The following is a 17,390-nucleotide window of genomic DNA, read 5'->3' as shown; positions in this document are numbered from 1 at the left end:
TTAGCTGTTTCCAAAGCGACAGTCTCTGTTGCATCATCAAAAATATTTTTGAAGCCCAGATAAAGTCAGACCAACGTTTCCTTGATTTTTTCTTCACGATCATTTTCATTTAATCTTTTTATACAATTACTAGCACAAAAAGTTATATGTTCATAAGATAATGCATGTATGATAAATAATTCTAAAATAGTAGAATGAAACAAAAAAAAAAGTTTTATGCTGTACTGTATAAAGTGAGTTTGAACTACAGAAATTGGAATAAAAATGGAGCACGCCTTTTACCCAGGAAAAAACAAACCTACTTACCTCATTCATGGTGAACCAGTTACACAGACTAAAACTCAAATTACTACGGTGTTATAATAAATAAAAACGTATCATTTGACTCCCCATATTGACAAAGCATTATGGTTTATTTAAAGAAATTTTAACTAAACAGATAATAACATAAAATTAACACGTTATTAAACGTTGGTTAAACCAATATCAAAATAGGCAGAAGACAAAAAAATAAAAATAAAGTAGAAATAAATCACTAAACCATCATTTTCACTAAAAAGAGAGACAACATAATGAACTACTCAGAAAGACACCACAATAAAGACACATTTCTTATCCCATAGTCTAAGACTACTTCGTACACGTGTTCCTTCTCTAGTGCCATTAAAGCATGAAATGGGTTGCATGAATCAGCCAGGAAATGTAGTCTCTAATTAATATGCAAGACTAGATTGACACATAGATACACGTGGAACGTCTGTAATTTATAAGATTCTTCTTCTTCGTTCTCACTTTACATGTCGGAGAGTTCAGATCATTCAGTAATCCTATATCTAAGAATAACCGCGCAGTGGTTTCCAGATTAGGCAGTTCTCCGTATAGTTTTTCTTCTATAGGAGGATTTTGAGTCCAGAGTTTTGTTCGGGCCTCTTGATATAGTATGCAGCTTTGAAGGACATGGTCAGCATTCTCTGAGATGCTCCACAAAGGCAGATTACGCTAGTCCCGACTTTTAGCTTTCCAGAACATATGTTGTTTCATTCTCTTATGTCCGGTTCTGAGTCGTTGGTCATGTCGAGAGATCTTAATAAGCGTCCTTTTTCTTGTAATTGGGATGTGAGCTGGTCCAATTCTCATTTATTCTACTCTCTATTATTTTCAGCATTTCTTCTGGGTAGAGAGGGATTCTCATTTGTTTGTTTGTTCTTCCATCTTTGGCCAGTATGTCTGCTTTTTCATTGCCTTCTAATTCAAGGGATATCTGAATGGATTTTACAGTAATTGGTTTTTAAAAGCATTTACACACACACACAAATTAATTTCATGACTGATCCAAACTGATTGATACAACTGCTATTTGTATAAGCTTAATTTTTTTTTGATAGGTTTCTTTTTTATTGTAATGTAAATAAATGTTGTTTTTACAAACTATTCTTCCTTTCAATCATGTTCAATTAAATCTCTTGAAGGTTTATTACAATTTTAAATCTATGGTTATGCAGAACTTAAGCATTCAATTAAATTTATAAAAAAAAAAATTATAATAAACTTTCATTTTATCTACAATATTGTTTTACAAAAATAACAACAGACACTGAACTGGTATAGATAATTTTTATTATCTTTGCGTCGTCTTTAGTAAACATTGCATATAGAACTGAGTAGCAGAGAGTGTGGCTATAAAGTTAAAAAAAAATAATTACATGATTACATTTCTGAAAAGCAAATGAAAGGCATTAAGAAAATAAGCCAAACCTCACAGAAATACAGGTAGTTGCTAGATGAGTTCTCATCACTAAGACAGCAGCCACTCAGTTCAATAGTTAGACAAATCTCATTATTAGATTTAAAAAAAAACAACAAAGATACATTTGTGTAAAAAAAAACCTTTCATAAATAAATATTTTGAGCATATATGAATGTTGATAAAAAAAATATTTTATCTGTGATAAAATTGCCTAAAAATCCCAACAATGTTATGTTGAATTTTTTTTTTAACTTAGGTAACAGTGATATGATAAAACAAATAACTGACCAAAGGCTCAATGATCAAACCTTGAATAATATCATGAGTGTGTGACTTTATAAATACCACCATGGGCGTAACCAGGGGGGGGGGGTTCAAACACCCCCCCCCGGGGGGGGGTCGGAATTTAGTGACAGATTTTTTGCTTTGATTTTGTTTATTTTAGGTGAAATTTTAATACTAAACCATCACTTGCCCCAGCACAACCAAAAGGGGTTTTGAGTTTAAAAGCCGCTACCAGGGGGGGGGGGGGGGGTTCGAGTTTAAAAACCCCTACCAGGGGGGTTCAAGTTTAAAACACCTACCAGAGGGGTTCGAGTTTAAAAACCCCTACTAGGGGTTTTGAGTTTTAAACCCCCTACCTGGGGTTTTTGCAGTTAACTCCCCCTCATCTATAAAACAAAACAAAAAAAATGCAAACGAAAATCCCCTAATTCCAAGAGCACAGTTAAGGAAGATTTTGATTTTAAAACCCCGTCTAAAATTTACGATAACCCCCCCTCTTTAATATAAAAAAAAAGCTAATTACGCACACAAAATGAGCGTAACTAAATGGGTTTTGACTCAGTTTTGAGTTTAAACCCCACTTCAGCGGGGTTTGAAGGTAAAAACTGCCTCTTTAATAATAAAAACAAAGCAAATTATACACTCAAAATGTTATGAGTGTAGTCAAAAGGGGTTTTGAGTTTAAACCCCCATTCAGAGGAGTTTGGTGCTAAAAATACATCTTCAATATATAAAAAAAAGCAAATTACACACTAAAATTATTTGAACGTAGCCAATCCAATCGGGGGTTTTGAGTTTAAACCCTTCTTCTACAGATATCTTTTTTTTTTAAGTTTAAAACCCCTCCAGATGGTTTTGAGTTTAAGATCCCCCTACAGAGCATTTTGAGGTGGAAAACCCCCAACAGAAGATTTTGACGATAAAACTTCTCTTTTCGATATAAAACCTAAAGCAAACTACAGTCACTTAATTCCAAGAGCGTATTCAAGAGAGTTACACATTTTTACCAGTGGCAGGGCTCCATTAATAAACTGCAGTGAATAGTCATCTACCGAAATCGAAAAACACTAAATGTAGCTCAACAAAGATGGCTAAGACAGATTTTAGGAGTCAGTTATAGAGATCAGGTCTAAATCAAGGCCGAACTGGGAGTCGACCCCGTAGTAAGATTGTGAGAGAGCGACGCATGAGGTTTGCGGGACATGTTCTCCAACAAAATAAATTACGCATAAGAAGAGTTGCAATGATATCCTAGTACAACTTGACGCCACTCATTCATGGAGGTCCTCATGGTAGGTGGGAAGAGGCTTCAGACATTACCAGTAACAGATTTTTATGAAAACAGCTTGACGTCAAATGCTCCGAACGGCGCGGGAGGGTCTAAGTCAGTAAGAATAGCACATAAGGTTTTTGAAATAAAACTTTTTAATAGCAGGAAAATGCAGTGTAGATAGCTCAGAATATGCATTTTGTTGGCTTTCAATACCAGAAATAGTGCTTGGCGCTGGGGGAGCTCCTAGATTATGTGCACACACACACACACATAAATACATATAATTTTATTTTCGCGGGGGAGGGGTTCGGGGGGGGGGGGGGAGAAAAAAATGCCCCCCCCCCCCCCCCCCCGAAAAAAATCCTGGCTACGCCCATGAATACCACACACAACCTTAGATATAACAATTGAAAGATTTTTTTATAACAGAATTATATACCAGAATTATTAGTCATCATTTGTAATTATTTTGTGACAGCAACAAAATAATTTGAGATACATATTAAATAGTAATGATTATGATATGGCATATGTTTTAATTAAATAAAAGTGGTCACAAAAATGAAGGTTTACATAAATATTTTACACAGCCAACATTTTGTCAATTTCCTGTTTTTTTTTTCTATTTATTCCAGATTTTTTTAAAATGTCCAATTAATTAACAAAATAGACACTTAAAAACTACTGATAAGCAATAATTTAAAAAGTATGTTCATTGTTTTAAAATTCTTTTTTTCTCTCTCTATTTTTATGAACAATGTTAAGTTGTTAACTTAGCTCTAAATGAACAATTAAGAAAAGAAAATATTTCATTCACACCATTTGTTCCATCAATCCTAGTTTAACCACAAGTTGAGTAGAATTGTCCTAACTGCTCAAAGTTTGTTTTCTTTTGTTTAAAATTGTTTACAATAGTTAAAAAAAAATGAAATGAAAATTTCAAGCAAAATATAAATAAAGAACGCATGAAAAATAGAAACGATAAGATCTCAATTATGTGAAAGTAATTTTGAAACCAATTACTAACTACTTAGATAAGAAATATAAATACTAAGTAGCTTATTGGTTTACATATATGTAGTATTTTTTTCAAATCTGAAATTGTTCAAAGTTTTATTTTTCTTTTGTTTAACAAAAAAAAAAATATGAGTATTTACATTTTAAAATTGTTTACAAAATTAAAAAAAATGAAATGAAATTTTAAACAAAAAATTACAAATAAAGAACACATGAAAAATCAACCAATTCCAAACAACATTTAAGAAAAATACTAAATGACTTATTGGAATTACATTAATATTTATACTTTTTTTTTTAAGTGAATGTACATTTAGGTTTGACTGAAAGAGATATGTAAATTTACAAAAGTCAATTCATTACAGCTGATACAGCCAATTATATTGGAATGTACGGACCAAGTGTCCCAGCAGAGGATTAAAGTGCATTGTCAAAAAACATGGAAATATTTGACTAAATATTTTGATTTAACAATACAGAGAAAGTTTTATATCAAACAAGTTCTTGAATAGTTAACAAAATAAGTTATCATATTGAACAAAGATTTTTTGTCCAGAGAAAAAAAAACATAAACAAATGGTGAACATAAAACCCATTTTAAAAAATCTGTGTACATCATTATACAGCTACAATGAACTGGTTATTATAAGATTAGAGATTTGTATACAATTAATAGAATTTTCTTCTTTCAGCAATAAAACCAAACATGGATATATCACAACCTAGTAATATTTGGAAGACTCAGCATTATATTATATTATAATAAAGTTTAGTCTACTCACAGTTATAACATGCAACAGATTTTTAAAATGAATTAATTAGTCAAGTGATGCTCAAAAGACCAAGATATGACTGTAATCTTCACTGAAAGATGTGATTCATAATTAATATATAACTAGTACACCTACAGGGAGAACAAAAATTATGATTGAAGAACATTTTTTTTCTGGATTCAGCAAAAAGCTGTATTGTAAAAAAAATATTTAAAAAAATGCAAACATAAAAACATTTTATTTAAAATATACATTTTTATAGCTTGTTTGTTTCTTTATATTTCACAAGACTTGAGTTATTATCATTTAATTAAATAGTGCTGGTTAATCTATTAGGATATGATGCAAAGATAAATAGATAAAAAAGTACACAATATTTTGCTGAATTATTAATTTAAATTTAACATACAGCAGGATTCCTTTAAAATAAAAAAAAATATTTCTTGTTTTAGAAGATAAACATCCAAATTCATTCTACAACTTACAAACTTGAATCAATGCAAACTATTGCTCAAACACTACAGCCTTTTTAAGTGTTGGGTAGGATGACTGTGAAGGATAAACAATCTTTTAAAAAACTTGTCTAGTCAAGGTCTAGGTGCCTCAAATAGTCCAGCCTCAAACGTCAATTCACAATCAAAGAGGAAATGCTCCTGCCTTTTAGAATAGTCCCAAGATAAAATTACACTTTAACAGTGCACAAGAAGAATAAGCAAGTTTATTTCATCAGAGTTACTCTACATGAATGATGTCTCTATAGGAAGACATTTTCAACTTACAAACTGAACATAAAAGCATTTCTGATATCCTCTAAAAAATGGTTAGATTTTTCCAAATCTGTTATACAGATTTTCTAAGCCAAGATTAATATTGTTAGATAATCTCAATGTGGGAGAATTAAATCAGTAAGGATTTTGGCTTTTATAGTTTAAGATTTCTATTAAGAATAATTATCTTTTCTTTTTAAAAAATGTTTGTAATTTATAATAAAATAAAAAGAGTTACAAAAAAATGGAAAGCTAACACTAAAACATGCATAAACAATTCATGGACCTAAGTACCTAAACCAACATTGTTCTTATACACCATATTGGACAAATAGGTCATATACTAACATTAAAAATTTCACATCATGTCAAAAATACAAACAAAACTTTGGCTATTTTATTTAATATTTTCGATCTCTCTCACAGATTGTACACTTATACAAAATGTTTGGCTTAAGTTTCAATTATTGTTTTCAGTTTAAAAGTCAATTCATTAAGTAAATATACATAAAAATTATCAGTTCTTTAATAGTAAGCATTTACAAAGTTAACAGAAAGTTTATGAAGAATACAATACAAAGGTAAAGTAATTTATGTGATAAGTAACAAGATTTTTAAATGCACAATAACAATTGATTGCATGTATGTATTCATGTATATCTTAAGTAGCAAAATATAAGTTGGTAAATAATTTTTTTCATTACAAGTTTGTACAGTTTCTTGAACTAGTTCACCATTTGGCCATCTGCTCTTCAATTTGGGAAATGAGTGCTTTAGCCAGACAAATAAAGAAAGCCTAAAAAAAAAAAAAAAAGAAATTAAATGATTATGACTAAAAAGATTTAACTGATGATTTTTTCTTAAATGTTAAACAAAAATTGTTCTACTTTCCATTGGTTTACAAAAAAGTTTTATTCACCTGTGGAATAAATATTCCAAGGATGGTCCCACCGACAATCCATATGTTATCTTTAATAACTTCTTGAAGGCCCTTGAAGCAACCTTGCACATATATACTAGACTGTGATGAAAACAAAAGCAATCAATTCAAGCATGAAAGTAGCCCTACAACAAACAGTAACAATAAAAAAGGAATTAGTACCTAAAGTTCCCCTTTCAGATCTTGCCATCTATAGGGCGGATGATGTAAGGGTCATCAGTTTCTGTGGTCCACAGTTAACGAGGGTGACATGTGGCCAGCACAACGACCAAACGCTTTTACTTTTCTCCAACTAATGTCAGGTACCCATTAGAGCTGGGTGGACTGAGAGGCACCCAAAAGATCCAGTATTCACCAGGATTTGAACCCAGAACCCTCCAGTTTGGAATCCAAGCGCATTACGACTCAGCCACCGCACCTCCTATTCTTTAAGCTTATTAGCTAGTATTGATTTTAGTGTTATAATGTACTAAGTCTTTTTGGCTGTTCGTGGATGACCATCCCCTTTTTTTTTGGACAATATGTCTGCCCTTTTATTTTCCTTCCTGCCTAAATCTCCTGGAATCTATTCTCATGTGACTAAGCTGTTATTATTCATCATCAACTCTCTTGGGTTAGGTAACATGTCACTTGTTAATGCTTGAAGGGTAGATTGTAAGTATGTAAAGACAAGAATATCTGATGGTGCATGCATCTGTCATAGGATAAAACAAATTGGTTTTTCCTTTCTTCATTCAAAGATGTACTGAAATACTATTAGAAGAATGGCTAAAAAGAGAAGTGAAAGAGTTTAAAAAAAAAACTAAAATTGAAATGTGAAACCTTAAAAAAAATAATTCAGAAATGCTAATAATAAATAGGATAATTTTTTGTTTTAAATCTCATCTTACTATGTTCACTTGATCTTTCTTGAGCATATCAGCACCACATCTGTAGTTAATATTTTCTCCCTAAGTAAAGAAATTTAAATAGCTCATGTCATTTTTATATCCAAATAGAAGATTAATCTAAAAAAAAAAATTTGCTTCTTTAAAATATTTTAAACTTCTTAATTCTCATTTTTTATGCTGGAGGGTCAGACCAGTAATCCTACATCTGAGATGAACTGCACAGAGGTTTCCAGATCAGGCAGTTCTCCATATAGTTTTTGGGTTTCAGGTATTGTGTTCAGGCCTCTCGATAGAGTATACAGTTTTGAAGGAATTGGATGGCATTCTCTGACCATACTCCACAAGGGCAAGTTTCTTTAGTCCTGACTTCTAGCTTCCAGAACATATGCTGTTTCATTCTGTTGTGTCCAGTTCTAAGGCAAAAAATTATGGTCATGTTGGGATAGCTTATAATAGTTGTTGTTTTTTTCTTAAAACTGGAATGAGAGCTGGTCCATTTCTAATTTATTCTACTCTCTTTTCTTTTTTTGCGGACAGAGAGAAATTTTTATTTGTTTGTTTATTCTACCATTTTAGGCCAGTGTGTCTGCTTTATCATTGCCTTCTATTGCCCTTGTATCAGGTTCAGATGTGAATTTGCAATTAAATTTTCAACAGACTCTTAACAAAAAAAAACATTGCCTAGAGGTGGATATTTAGTTTTTGAATATGCTCTAACCTGCTCAACATTTAGATTTGTTTGTATGGACTTGAATATAAATAGATAAATATTATAAGCCATCCAACAGACAACTTATCCAAAAAGTGCACTAGAGAAGTTGCAGACCAGCTAGCCACCAGCGACCACAGACCCATATTGATCAGTATCAATACCTCCTTCAAAATATCAGAAAACTCCACCATCCCCAGATGGAACTACAAAAAAGCCAACTGGCACCTATTCTCAAAGCTCACAGACCTATACACAACTTCAATAAACTGTAAATCAAATCAGGTTAATAAGTCATTCTCAGCTTTCTCCAAAGCAATACTCCTAGCAGCTAAGGAATCAATTCCTAGAGGAGCAAGAAAAGATTATATCCCCAACTGGTCTGATCACCTTCAACAACTCCACAATGCCACTATTGAAGCCAGAAACACAGTAGAAAATAACCCTTGTATAGAAAATAACATAAATCTAAAAGCAGCTAACGCAGTTTTCAGGAAAAATTACCTTTCCGCCATGAGGAAAAGTTGGCATGAAAAAACAGAACAACTAAACGTAGATAGAGATGGCCACAAACTCTGGCGTATAGCCAAATGTCTCAACCAGGAAGAAAACAGAACAACTCCTATAGTAATAGAAAAGGACAACAAACCCCTGAAAGGCCAAGAAGCAGCAAATGAATTCATTAAGTTTTTCCAAAGCGTAGGACAAATACAAATTAATGAAAGTAGAAATAAAGATGTAAACTCAGAAATCCAAGATAAATTTAAAGAAAACAATCCAGCTTACTCCTTGGGAATGACCACTAATCTTAAAATGAAGGAACTAGATGAATCCCTAAAAGCCCTCAAACCAAAACAAGCCCCGGGCCCAGACAAAATATCAAATGACATGCTTCTTCACTTGGGTCCTCAAGCCAAAAGAAAACTGCTACAATTATTCAATGCTAGCTGGAAATCTGGCAGAATTCCAAACATCTGGAAAAAAGCCATTATGATCCCTATACTAAAGCACGGCAAGCCAAGAAATAAACTGGATAGCTACCGTCCCATCAGCCTCACTAGCTGTACCTGCAAACTGATGGAAAGAGTGATAAATAGAAGGCTGACATGGATCCTTGAGTCAAATCACCTACTCACTGAAGCCCAGGCTGGCTTTAGAAAAGGCAGATCAACAGAAGATCAAATTGCCTTCATCACACAAGAAATAGAAGACGGCTTTCAAGAAAAGAAACCAACAACAATTGTGTGGGTTGACTTAGAAAAAGCATTTGACAAAGTCTGGGAACAAGGTCTCTTGCTCAAGCTAATCCAGCATCACATATCCCACAGAATGTACAACTGGATAAAGGAATACCTAAATAATAGAAAAGCCTTAGTTTGCATGCAAGGACAAAGAAGCCACACAGTGGGTATAAAAAATGGTGTCCCCCAAGGAGGAGTCCTATCCCCAACACTTTTCCTAATATTCATAAACGATCTAAATCAAAACCTACCCAAAAAAGTTAAGAGCAGCATGTATGCAGATGACCTTGCCTTAATTAGCACAGAAGAATATGTAGGAACATCGAAATTTCGATTACAAGATGCTCTTGATAAACTCAATAATTGGTCCAAAGACTGGGGCATGTCCATTAACACAAAAAAGACAACATATACCATATTCTCACTGTCAGCAAAACAACAAACAATAAAATTAACATTAGACAAGGAAGCTTTAGAAAAAAATGACAGCCCTACTTATCTTGGAGTCACCTATGACCCGAGACTAACCTGGAAAAACCAAATAGATAAAACACAGAGTAAAGGCATCCAGAGACTATCCCTCTTGAAAAAATTAGCTGGCACAGATTGGGGAGCAAATCACAACATCCTGAAAAAGACCTATACCAGTTATGTAAGACCTGTACTAGAATATGGTGCCACAGCATGGGGCTCAGCAGCCCATACCAACCTTAGAAAAATAGACAAGGTTCAAAATATTGGTCTAAGGATAATGACAGGAGCAATCAAAACAACACCCATAAGAGCTATGGAGGAAACCGCTGCCCTGATCTCTCTGGATGAAAGAAGAGAAATAAAAATCCTTTCCCAATTCACAAAATTGGAAACCTTGGAGAGGCACCCACTCAGAACAAAAATCCACAAAACTGGCACAAAAAACCGTCTCAAAAGGACCAATTTCATACAGGAATCTCTAAACCTAAAAAAGAAACACCAACTTGAAAAAATTACTCTGGAATCCTCGATACACTATAATGAATCTCCACCCTGGGACAAAAGCCCTCTTCCTACTATAAGGGACCATATTGAAAACATAAAAAGAAAATCTGATTACAGACCAACAGAGCTCAAGGAAATAGTGAACTGTTTTCTACATACCAATTACCCTAGCAATCAGTGGATCAGAGTTTACACGGATGGCTCATCCCATAAAGCCACCACAAATGGAGGAGCTGGAATACTTATCGAATGGCCAGATGGAGGAAAACTAGAAAAATCCTTTGCAACTGGAGAGCTCTCTGACAGTCACAGAGCAGAAAGGGAAGCACTAGCACTAGCTGCTACCATGCTAGCAAATCATCCAAGTTCCCCTCACAGTCAGATTGTCTTTCTAACAGACGCAAAAACAACCCTCCAAAGCCTGCAAAACTCTGATTCCCCTTATATTAAAAACCTCAGAACAGCACTCACAAAGCTCAACCACAACAGCAAAAAAACTGTCATTCAATGGATACCAGCTCACATACAACTAGCAGGAAATGAGAAGGCTGACACACTCGCCAAGAGTGGGAGAACAAACTCACAAGTAAACTCTGCTCTCTATCCAGAAGAAATGAAGAAATTAATTGTAGATAAAATAAATGAGAAATGGACGAGCTCCCATCCAAATCACAAGAAAGATGATGCTTACTATAAGCTATCCCGACAAGACCAACGTCTAATCTTTCGACTCAGGACCGGACACAACAGAATGCGACAACACATGTTCCGGAAGCTCAAAATTGGAACCAGTGAAATCTGCCCATGTGGAGTATCACCAGAAAATGCCGACCACGTCCTCCAAAACTGCTCTCTCTACCAAGAGGCCCGTATAAGACATTGGCCCCAAATCACCCCAATAGAAAGAAAACTATATGGAGAGCTCCCTGATTTGGAAACCACTGCGCAGTTCATCTCATGTATTGGTCTAGTCATATGAACACTCCAACATAACAATGAGAACGATGAAGAAGAAGAATAAGCCATTCTTAAAAATACATAAAATATTACATACTTTGCATCTGCATAAATGTGGGAAAAGTAAAGATGCTAAAAAAAATGATGCATAATTTCAGACAGTAACATTCCTAGTAATTGCATGATTCACAAACAGCTTGCTCTATTCAGAAGCTTAATTATTAATAAGCCCATTGAAAATAATTGAGCTTTCTATTTTCATCTTAAATGTTTTTTTTCCAAACAAATGACAGTTTTTTACAAATATTTTAATTAATTTTTTAATAATCATTTGAAAATTAAAAAGTTGACAATTGTTTTTCTTACCGGTTTGATTTTACAGCAAGAAAAAGGCACAGAGCATGCTTCTGGACTAGGATTTCCAGTACTACAGTTGAAGTATGAATTTTTGTTCCAATCTAAATAACCATTATCATCATTGCTTGCTCCACAACAAGAAAGCTATAAAAATAAATTGTTATTGTTATTTTATAAAAGACACAACATTAATGTGCAGAAACCAATCACATTTTAAAAAAATTATTCAAGTAATAATAATAAATAACATTAATAACATGAAAAAAAAGTTTTAAAAAGAATTCATTACCGAAAGGAAAAAAAATTAACTTCTTTCCACATTAATAGAGTGATTAGAAATGCAACAAAATTAACTGATTAATGATTGTAATATTTTATTGTCAACCTCAAAACCATTTTAAAAAATTGCATGTCTCATATTATTTGACTAAAACAATTGTAAACCAAAGTGCCAGAGCAATAGGAATACATATTTGTAAAAACAAAACTGTCAAAGCTGTATGATGTTCCAATCATTATGATCATGACTAATGTTTGTTGGGAGCTTGGTGGCAGAGTGGTTAAGCGCTTGGCTTCTGAAAGGAAGTCCTGGGTTAAAATCTCAGTGAAGACTGGGATTTCAAATTTCAGGATTCTTGGACTGCCCATGAGTCCACCCAACTAATGGGTCCCTGAATTTAGTTGGGGAAAGTAAAGACAGTTGGTTGTTGTGCTGGCCACATGACACCATGCTCATTAGCTGTTAGCCAAAGAAACAGATGACCTTAACATCGTCTGCCCTATAGATCGCAAGGTCTGAAAGGGGAAATCAACTTAACTTTGTTAATAATCTAAAGCACTGGATTTAGAGGCTGAATGTAAGTGAATATAGAGTATATGCTAAGAGAGGGATATGAAGATTGAAAGATTCTTGCATTTGATTGAGCATCTAGAGTTTTGAGATTTTTAGCTAATGTTAAAGAATCCACCCAGTTCCATCTATTTAAGAAACAATAGTTGTTTATTGAGGTAGTTACCTGACTCTCACATAATGAGAAATTAAACTATAGAAACAAGCAATATATAAAATCCTTTTTTTTAAATACAATTACCTAAGTGGACCAAACCCTACATATTTAGCCATATCTGTGAATACTGAAGGATTAATTTCCCTTGTTGGTGTCACACAAAATAACTAATTACCAATAATAATTGATAAATTGGTTAATTTTTTTGATTGATTCATGTATTGTCTATGCCAATGAATAATTGTGCAAAGTTTCAACTTGCTCTGAGAATGGATATAACAACTACAACTTTTTATCATACAGACAGAGGGAGTTGATATAAGCTTTGTAAAAAAAAGTGAGCTCTGTTTATAACCAATAAAAGATCTCTTTAGCTCTCAGACACTACTATTTTTTTTGCATATAATCTAATACTTTGGCAAAGTAAGAAAAGACAATTACCAAATCTTGAATATTGTCGATAAATCCTTGCATATCAGGGTCATCTCTGTATTTTTTAACAGCATCTGAAAAGGCTTCTTCTGGGTAGAGACCAATTTTGGCAAAGGCTCCATCAACAAAGTAAAACACAAAGATGAAGATGACTAACAAAATCTCCAATAACAACAGGAGGCTTAGAATAATGTAATACTGCGGAAATAGAGATTAATTCATTACTCTGTAACAAAAGAGTTTGTTTACATTAGGATAGTCAAATTCAGAAGAAATGTTGCTAACTTAATTGGATCAGGCCATTAAAAACCATGTGGCTTAACTTGTATACTTAGAAGATGTGAAGAAACTAATCAAAGTCCCTAGTTATCCATTTAGCTTTTCTTCCAATCTTCCAATGTAGGTAGTTTGACTATTTTTTTGTCAAATGATCTATTGTTGCCTCATATTCATTTAATTTGAATTATATGCATACATGCTTTATTTCGAGTTTGACTACAAAATAAAATGCATTTGATTAACAAGCAATTCTTTCTATGGGTGATGTGCAATTATTTCCCCTTTTCAAGTTTTTCAAAATATAATTGGCAAGTTCGATATGTTGATTTGGTGTAGTTGTCTATTTTACCAACTAAGCTTCCAGCCATCTGTATGTAATATGATAATTTAATTGATATCTAGAGAATTGTAAAGTAAAAAACAGTAAACTAGGAATATTAATAGCTGAACTATGACAAATAATCTTAACTAATCTTTGGCACTTCTGGCCCTTAATAGGAAAAAAGCACTTCTTCTTTATTAACATTGTCTGCCTTCTTCCATCTCTATGTTCTCATTGACAAGATATGAAGTACTTCAAACTAATGTGCTATAAAGCACAGCATACTTTTTTTTTTAAAGAAGACCTTAATATGTATAGGATTCTATCTCTATGCACTAAAGCAGTAACCTACTATTTTTAAGAAGAGTCTTGATTCTCTCAGCGCCCCACCACAACCAAAGAAAGCAACTGCCAGGATGATGCAACCCGCAAGACAAAGAATACAGGCAGGATCAAAGATGAAGTCAATGAAACTTGTCACTGTCTTGTTCTTTAAGGACAGGATGTATATTCCCACAGCAGCAAATGCTATTCCAACTAACTGTCAAATACAAACCAAAATAATACAATAATATAAAAGGCAAGAATATCATAGAAGAAGCATGGTAAAAAGAAGTATTAAATTAATTAAAATATATATAATTTATAATAATAGTCTGAATCAGAATTGTTATGGAAACATTCCTTTTCACTCCACAAAAGCTTTTAATGGTTAAAATACAAAATGATCTAAAAACGCTAAGACATAAAAGTGCTAAACATAGTAATTCCTGAGCATATCTCCAATATATATATACTGAAAATAGACTTTGAATATAATATCTGAATCTAAAGGGGAGAAAATCAACATTTTTTTTATTTGATATTACTGCCTCCACTAAGCCAGCACTTATTCTTAACTGTTCTAGCATTAAAAATGTGAAGATGTAAATAGAACACCATAACTCCTTTGCAATGCAGTACAGTGGTTTGTACCCTGTTTAGAGCTAGTCTTTATCATCTCGATCACTTTGATTTTCCTCTTCTCATGGTAGTCAAGACAGCATTCTTTATATAAATTTTACTTCTCTTTCCCCTTTTCAAATAGTGTCTCTTTATCCCCATTGCTTGTGGAGTGTTGAGTCTTAGATTTGTACTCTAGTTAGAACTACATTTTGTAACCCTATAATTTCTAAATTCATTAGATTTGCTGAATATTATTCAATAAAACAGTCCAAGAAAGACAACCTAACTTACCAAAAATTTAACCTGCCCATCACCTCTGAAGCCAGTGTTGCAGTTTTTAAGGATTAAACATTTTTGCTTTCCCTAATCCAATGTAACTGTTTGAGATAGACAATCCCCTACCCACCCCATCCAACTATTTTCCCACTGACACATTTTTTGAAATGGAGATTTATGTGGAAATAAACAAAAATGCAAATCTTCTAGTACGATTTGCATTGATTTTTTTGGTATTTCACAAAATGACTACTCTAACTATTTTGCTTTTGAAAATATATATTTTATATACAGCCTGATAATAATATACATATATATACATTTCGCTTTAATGTTGAGGGCTTTCTTTTGATTGTTTGGATGGCTATGTTGGACATGTTTACATACATAGTTGACTCCCACAAGGCATTCTGTATGGTGATCTAATAGAAGGCAGGAGAGAGGCAAGTTGGCTACTTTTAAGGTACATGTTGATGTATGCAAACATAACATGAAACTCTTCAAAACTTACAGGGACTCAATAAATCTAGATGGAGAGCTAACTTAAATGAAGGGTCCTGGGTTGCAGATGGTGAACACACCAGCAGTAAAAAGAAGGCTAAAAGTGCTACAGTTACAGCGTCTGGTGATTAAAGATACCTAACCCATGATGGCAGTTGTGTATCAAGAATTGGCCTCTTTAGTCATGAGAAGTAACAAAGGGAAAAGATCATATCTTGAGACATAAAATGCCACAAATGTAATCAGTATTTCTTATTATCTATCTAAATGACTAAATTGCTAGATCAGTATAGACCTAATGCCTAATATTCTAATAATGAAATAGTTAAAATACAAATAATAATATTAATAATTAATATTACTAATAGAATTAGATATATCAGTATGTAAAATGTAATAAGATCAAAAGAATAATATATGAATTATATGCTTACAATAAAAATAAAATTGGTAAAGAATAAAACGTATTTGACAAAAGGATTCACAGCACTGTAATCTGGTTTCTTTCTTCGTCGTCTCAATGTATTATTTATTCTATCCTGAATAACCGATGGTCCTCGACTCTGCCTTCGTTGTCGTTGAGCCTGAGGGTTGGGCGAGCTGGAAGTTTGGCCGTGGGCCATATTAAGATAAATAAATAACTAATCTAGATATATCTATTTGATTTCAATATTTTAGACACTTTCTTGATCATAGGTGGAATCGTTCCAAATTTAAATCCACCAACTAGACTGAGGTTTTGCTCTGTTGGTATTCTTGAGTTTACTAATAATATCCGGGTAAACATATAACTCTTTATCAAGAGAAAGCAATAAAAGACCGACTTTTCTCGTTTAGTTTCGACAATACTCGGAACTATATATAGATCTAAATTCTAAATAATATAAAACGTCACTTTACTTGTCTTTGGATGTATTCCAAGTTTCATGTCACGATTTGTATAAAATGACAACAGAAAAAGCCGGATATATTAACCATATCACCCATGTTTTAGATCTAAGCTGAAACCAAGTAAAGTGGTTACTATTTCAAAGCTGCCCTCGCTTCACGATGGGCATACGCTGTCAAGACTACATTAAAAATACTATGTTATTCTGGAGGCCGGTTTAGACAGTACCGGTATTTATAATATATAAGGCTTGTCTTCGAGTCCGAAGATTAGTGTGGAATACAGTATTTCCCGTGGCTGCGCAGCCCCATCTGTGACCTACATATTTTGCCACATCCAGGGCAAGCATAACAATTGTCCGCAGGTGGTCGATTTAGATTTTCTTTTCGTCGTCTGCGTTTGTCCTCGGCAGCAGATTTTCTTTTGGTCTCAAATGTGTATCCCGCGGCCTTCGTGAGTGACCTCCAGCTGTCTCGTTCCGACGCCGCATGCAGCCAGGTGCTCTCTTCTATGTCAGCCAAGGAAAGTTGACGCCTAAGCTAGTCTTTGAAGCGTTTCCGTGGGGCGCCTCTGTTACGTCGACCATCTTTTAGCTCACCAAAAAAAAGACTGCCTTTGGCATACGTTCGTCTCCCATACGGGATACGTGCCCTGCCCGACGTAGCTGTCGGACCATAAGAAGTCCCTCTATACTGTCCATACCGGCATTCGCAAGGACATCGCTGTTTGTAGTGCAGTCCTGCCACCGTATGTCCATGATGGAGCGCAAGCATCTTTGGTGAAAGCGCTCAAGTAGTCTTAGTTG

At 33.7% G+C, this 17,390-nt stretch overlaps 1 protein-coding gene across 1 annotated transcript; it reads right to left on the bottom strand.

Annotated features, from left to right (window-relative positions):
- Positions 1–4,545: 4,545 nt before the first annotated feature.
- Positions 4,546–16,487, bottom strand: LOC106069668 (tetraspanin-33-like). The gene is made up of 7 exons (XM_013229371.2): positions 16,131–16,487; positions 14,327–14,515; positions 13,383–13,571; positions 11,944–12,078; positions 7,693–7,752; positions 6,782–6,883; positions 4,546–6,658 (listed from the first exon to the last, which is right to left on the bottom strand). Exons 1-7 carry the CDS (start codon positions 16,317–16,319, stop codon positions 6,593–6,595), a joined length of 930 nt encoding a protein of 309 aa, XP_013084825.1. The 5' UTR covers positions 16,320–16,487; the 3' UTR covers positions 4,546–6,592.
- Between the last annotated feature and the right edge of the window lie 903 nt (positions 16,488–17,390).

The sequence above is a fragment of the Biomphalaria glabrata genome, chromosome 1, assembly GCF_947242115.1.
Source record: "Biomphalaria glabrata chromosome 1, xgBioGlab47.1, whole genome shotgun sequence".
NCBI lineage: Eukaryota > Metazoa > Mollusca > Gastropoda > Planorbidae > Biomphalaria > Biomphalaria glabrata.
This window is presented reverse-complemented; position numbering and strand designations above follow the sequence as displayed.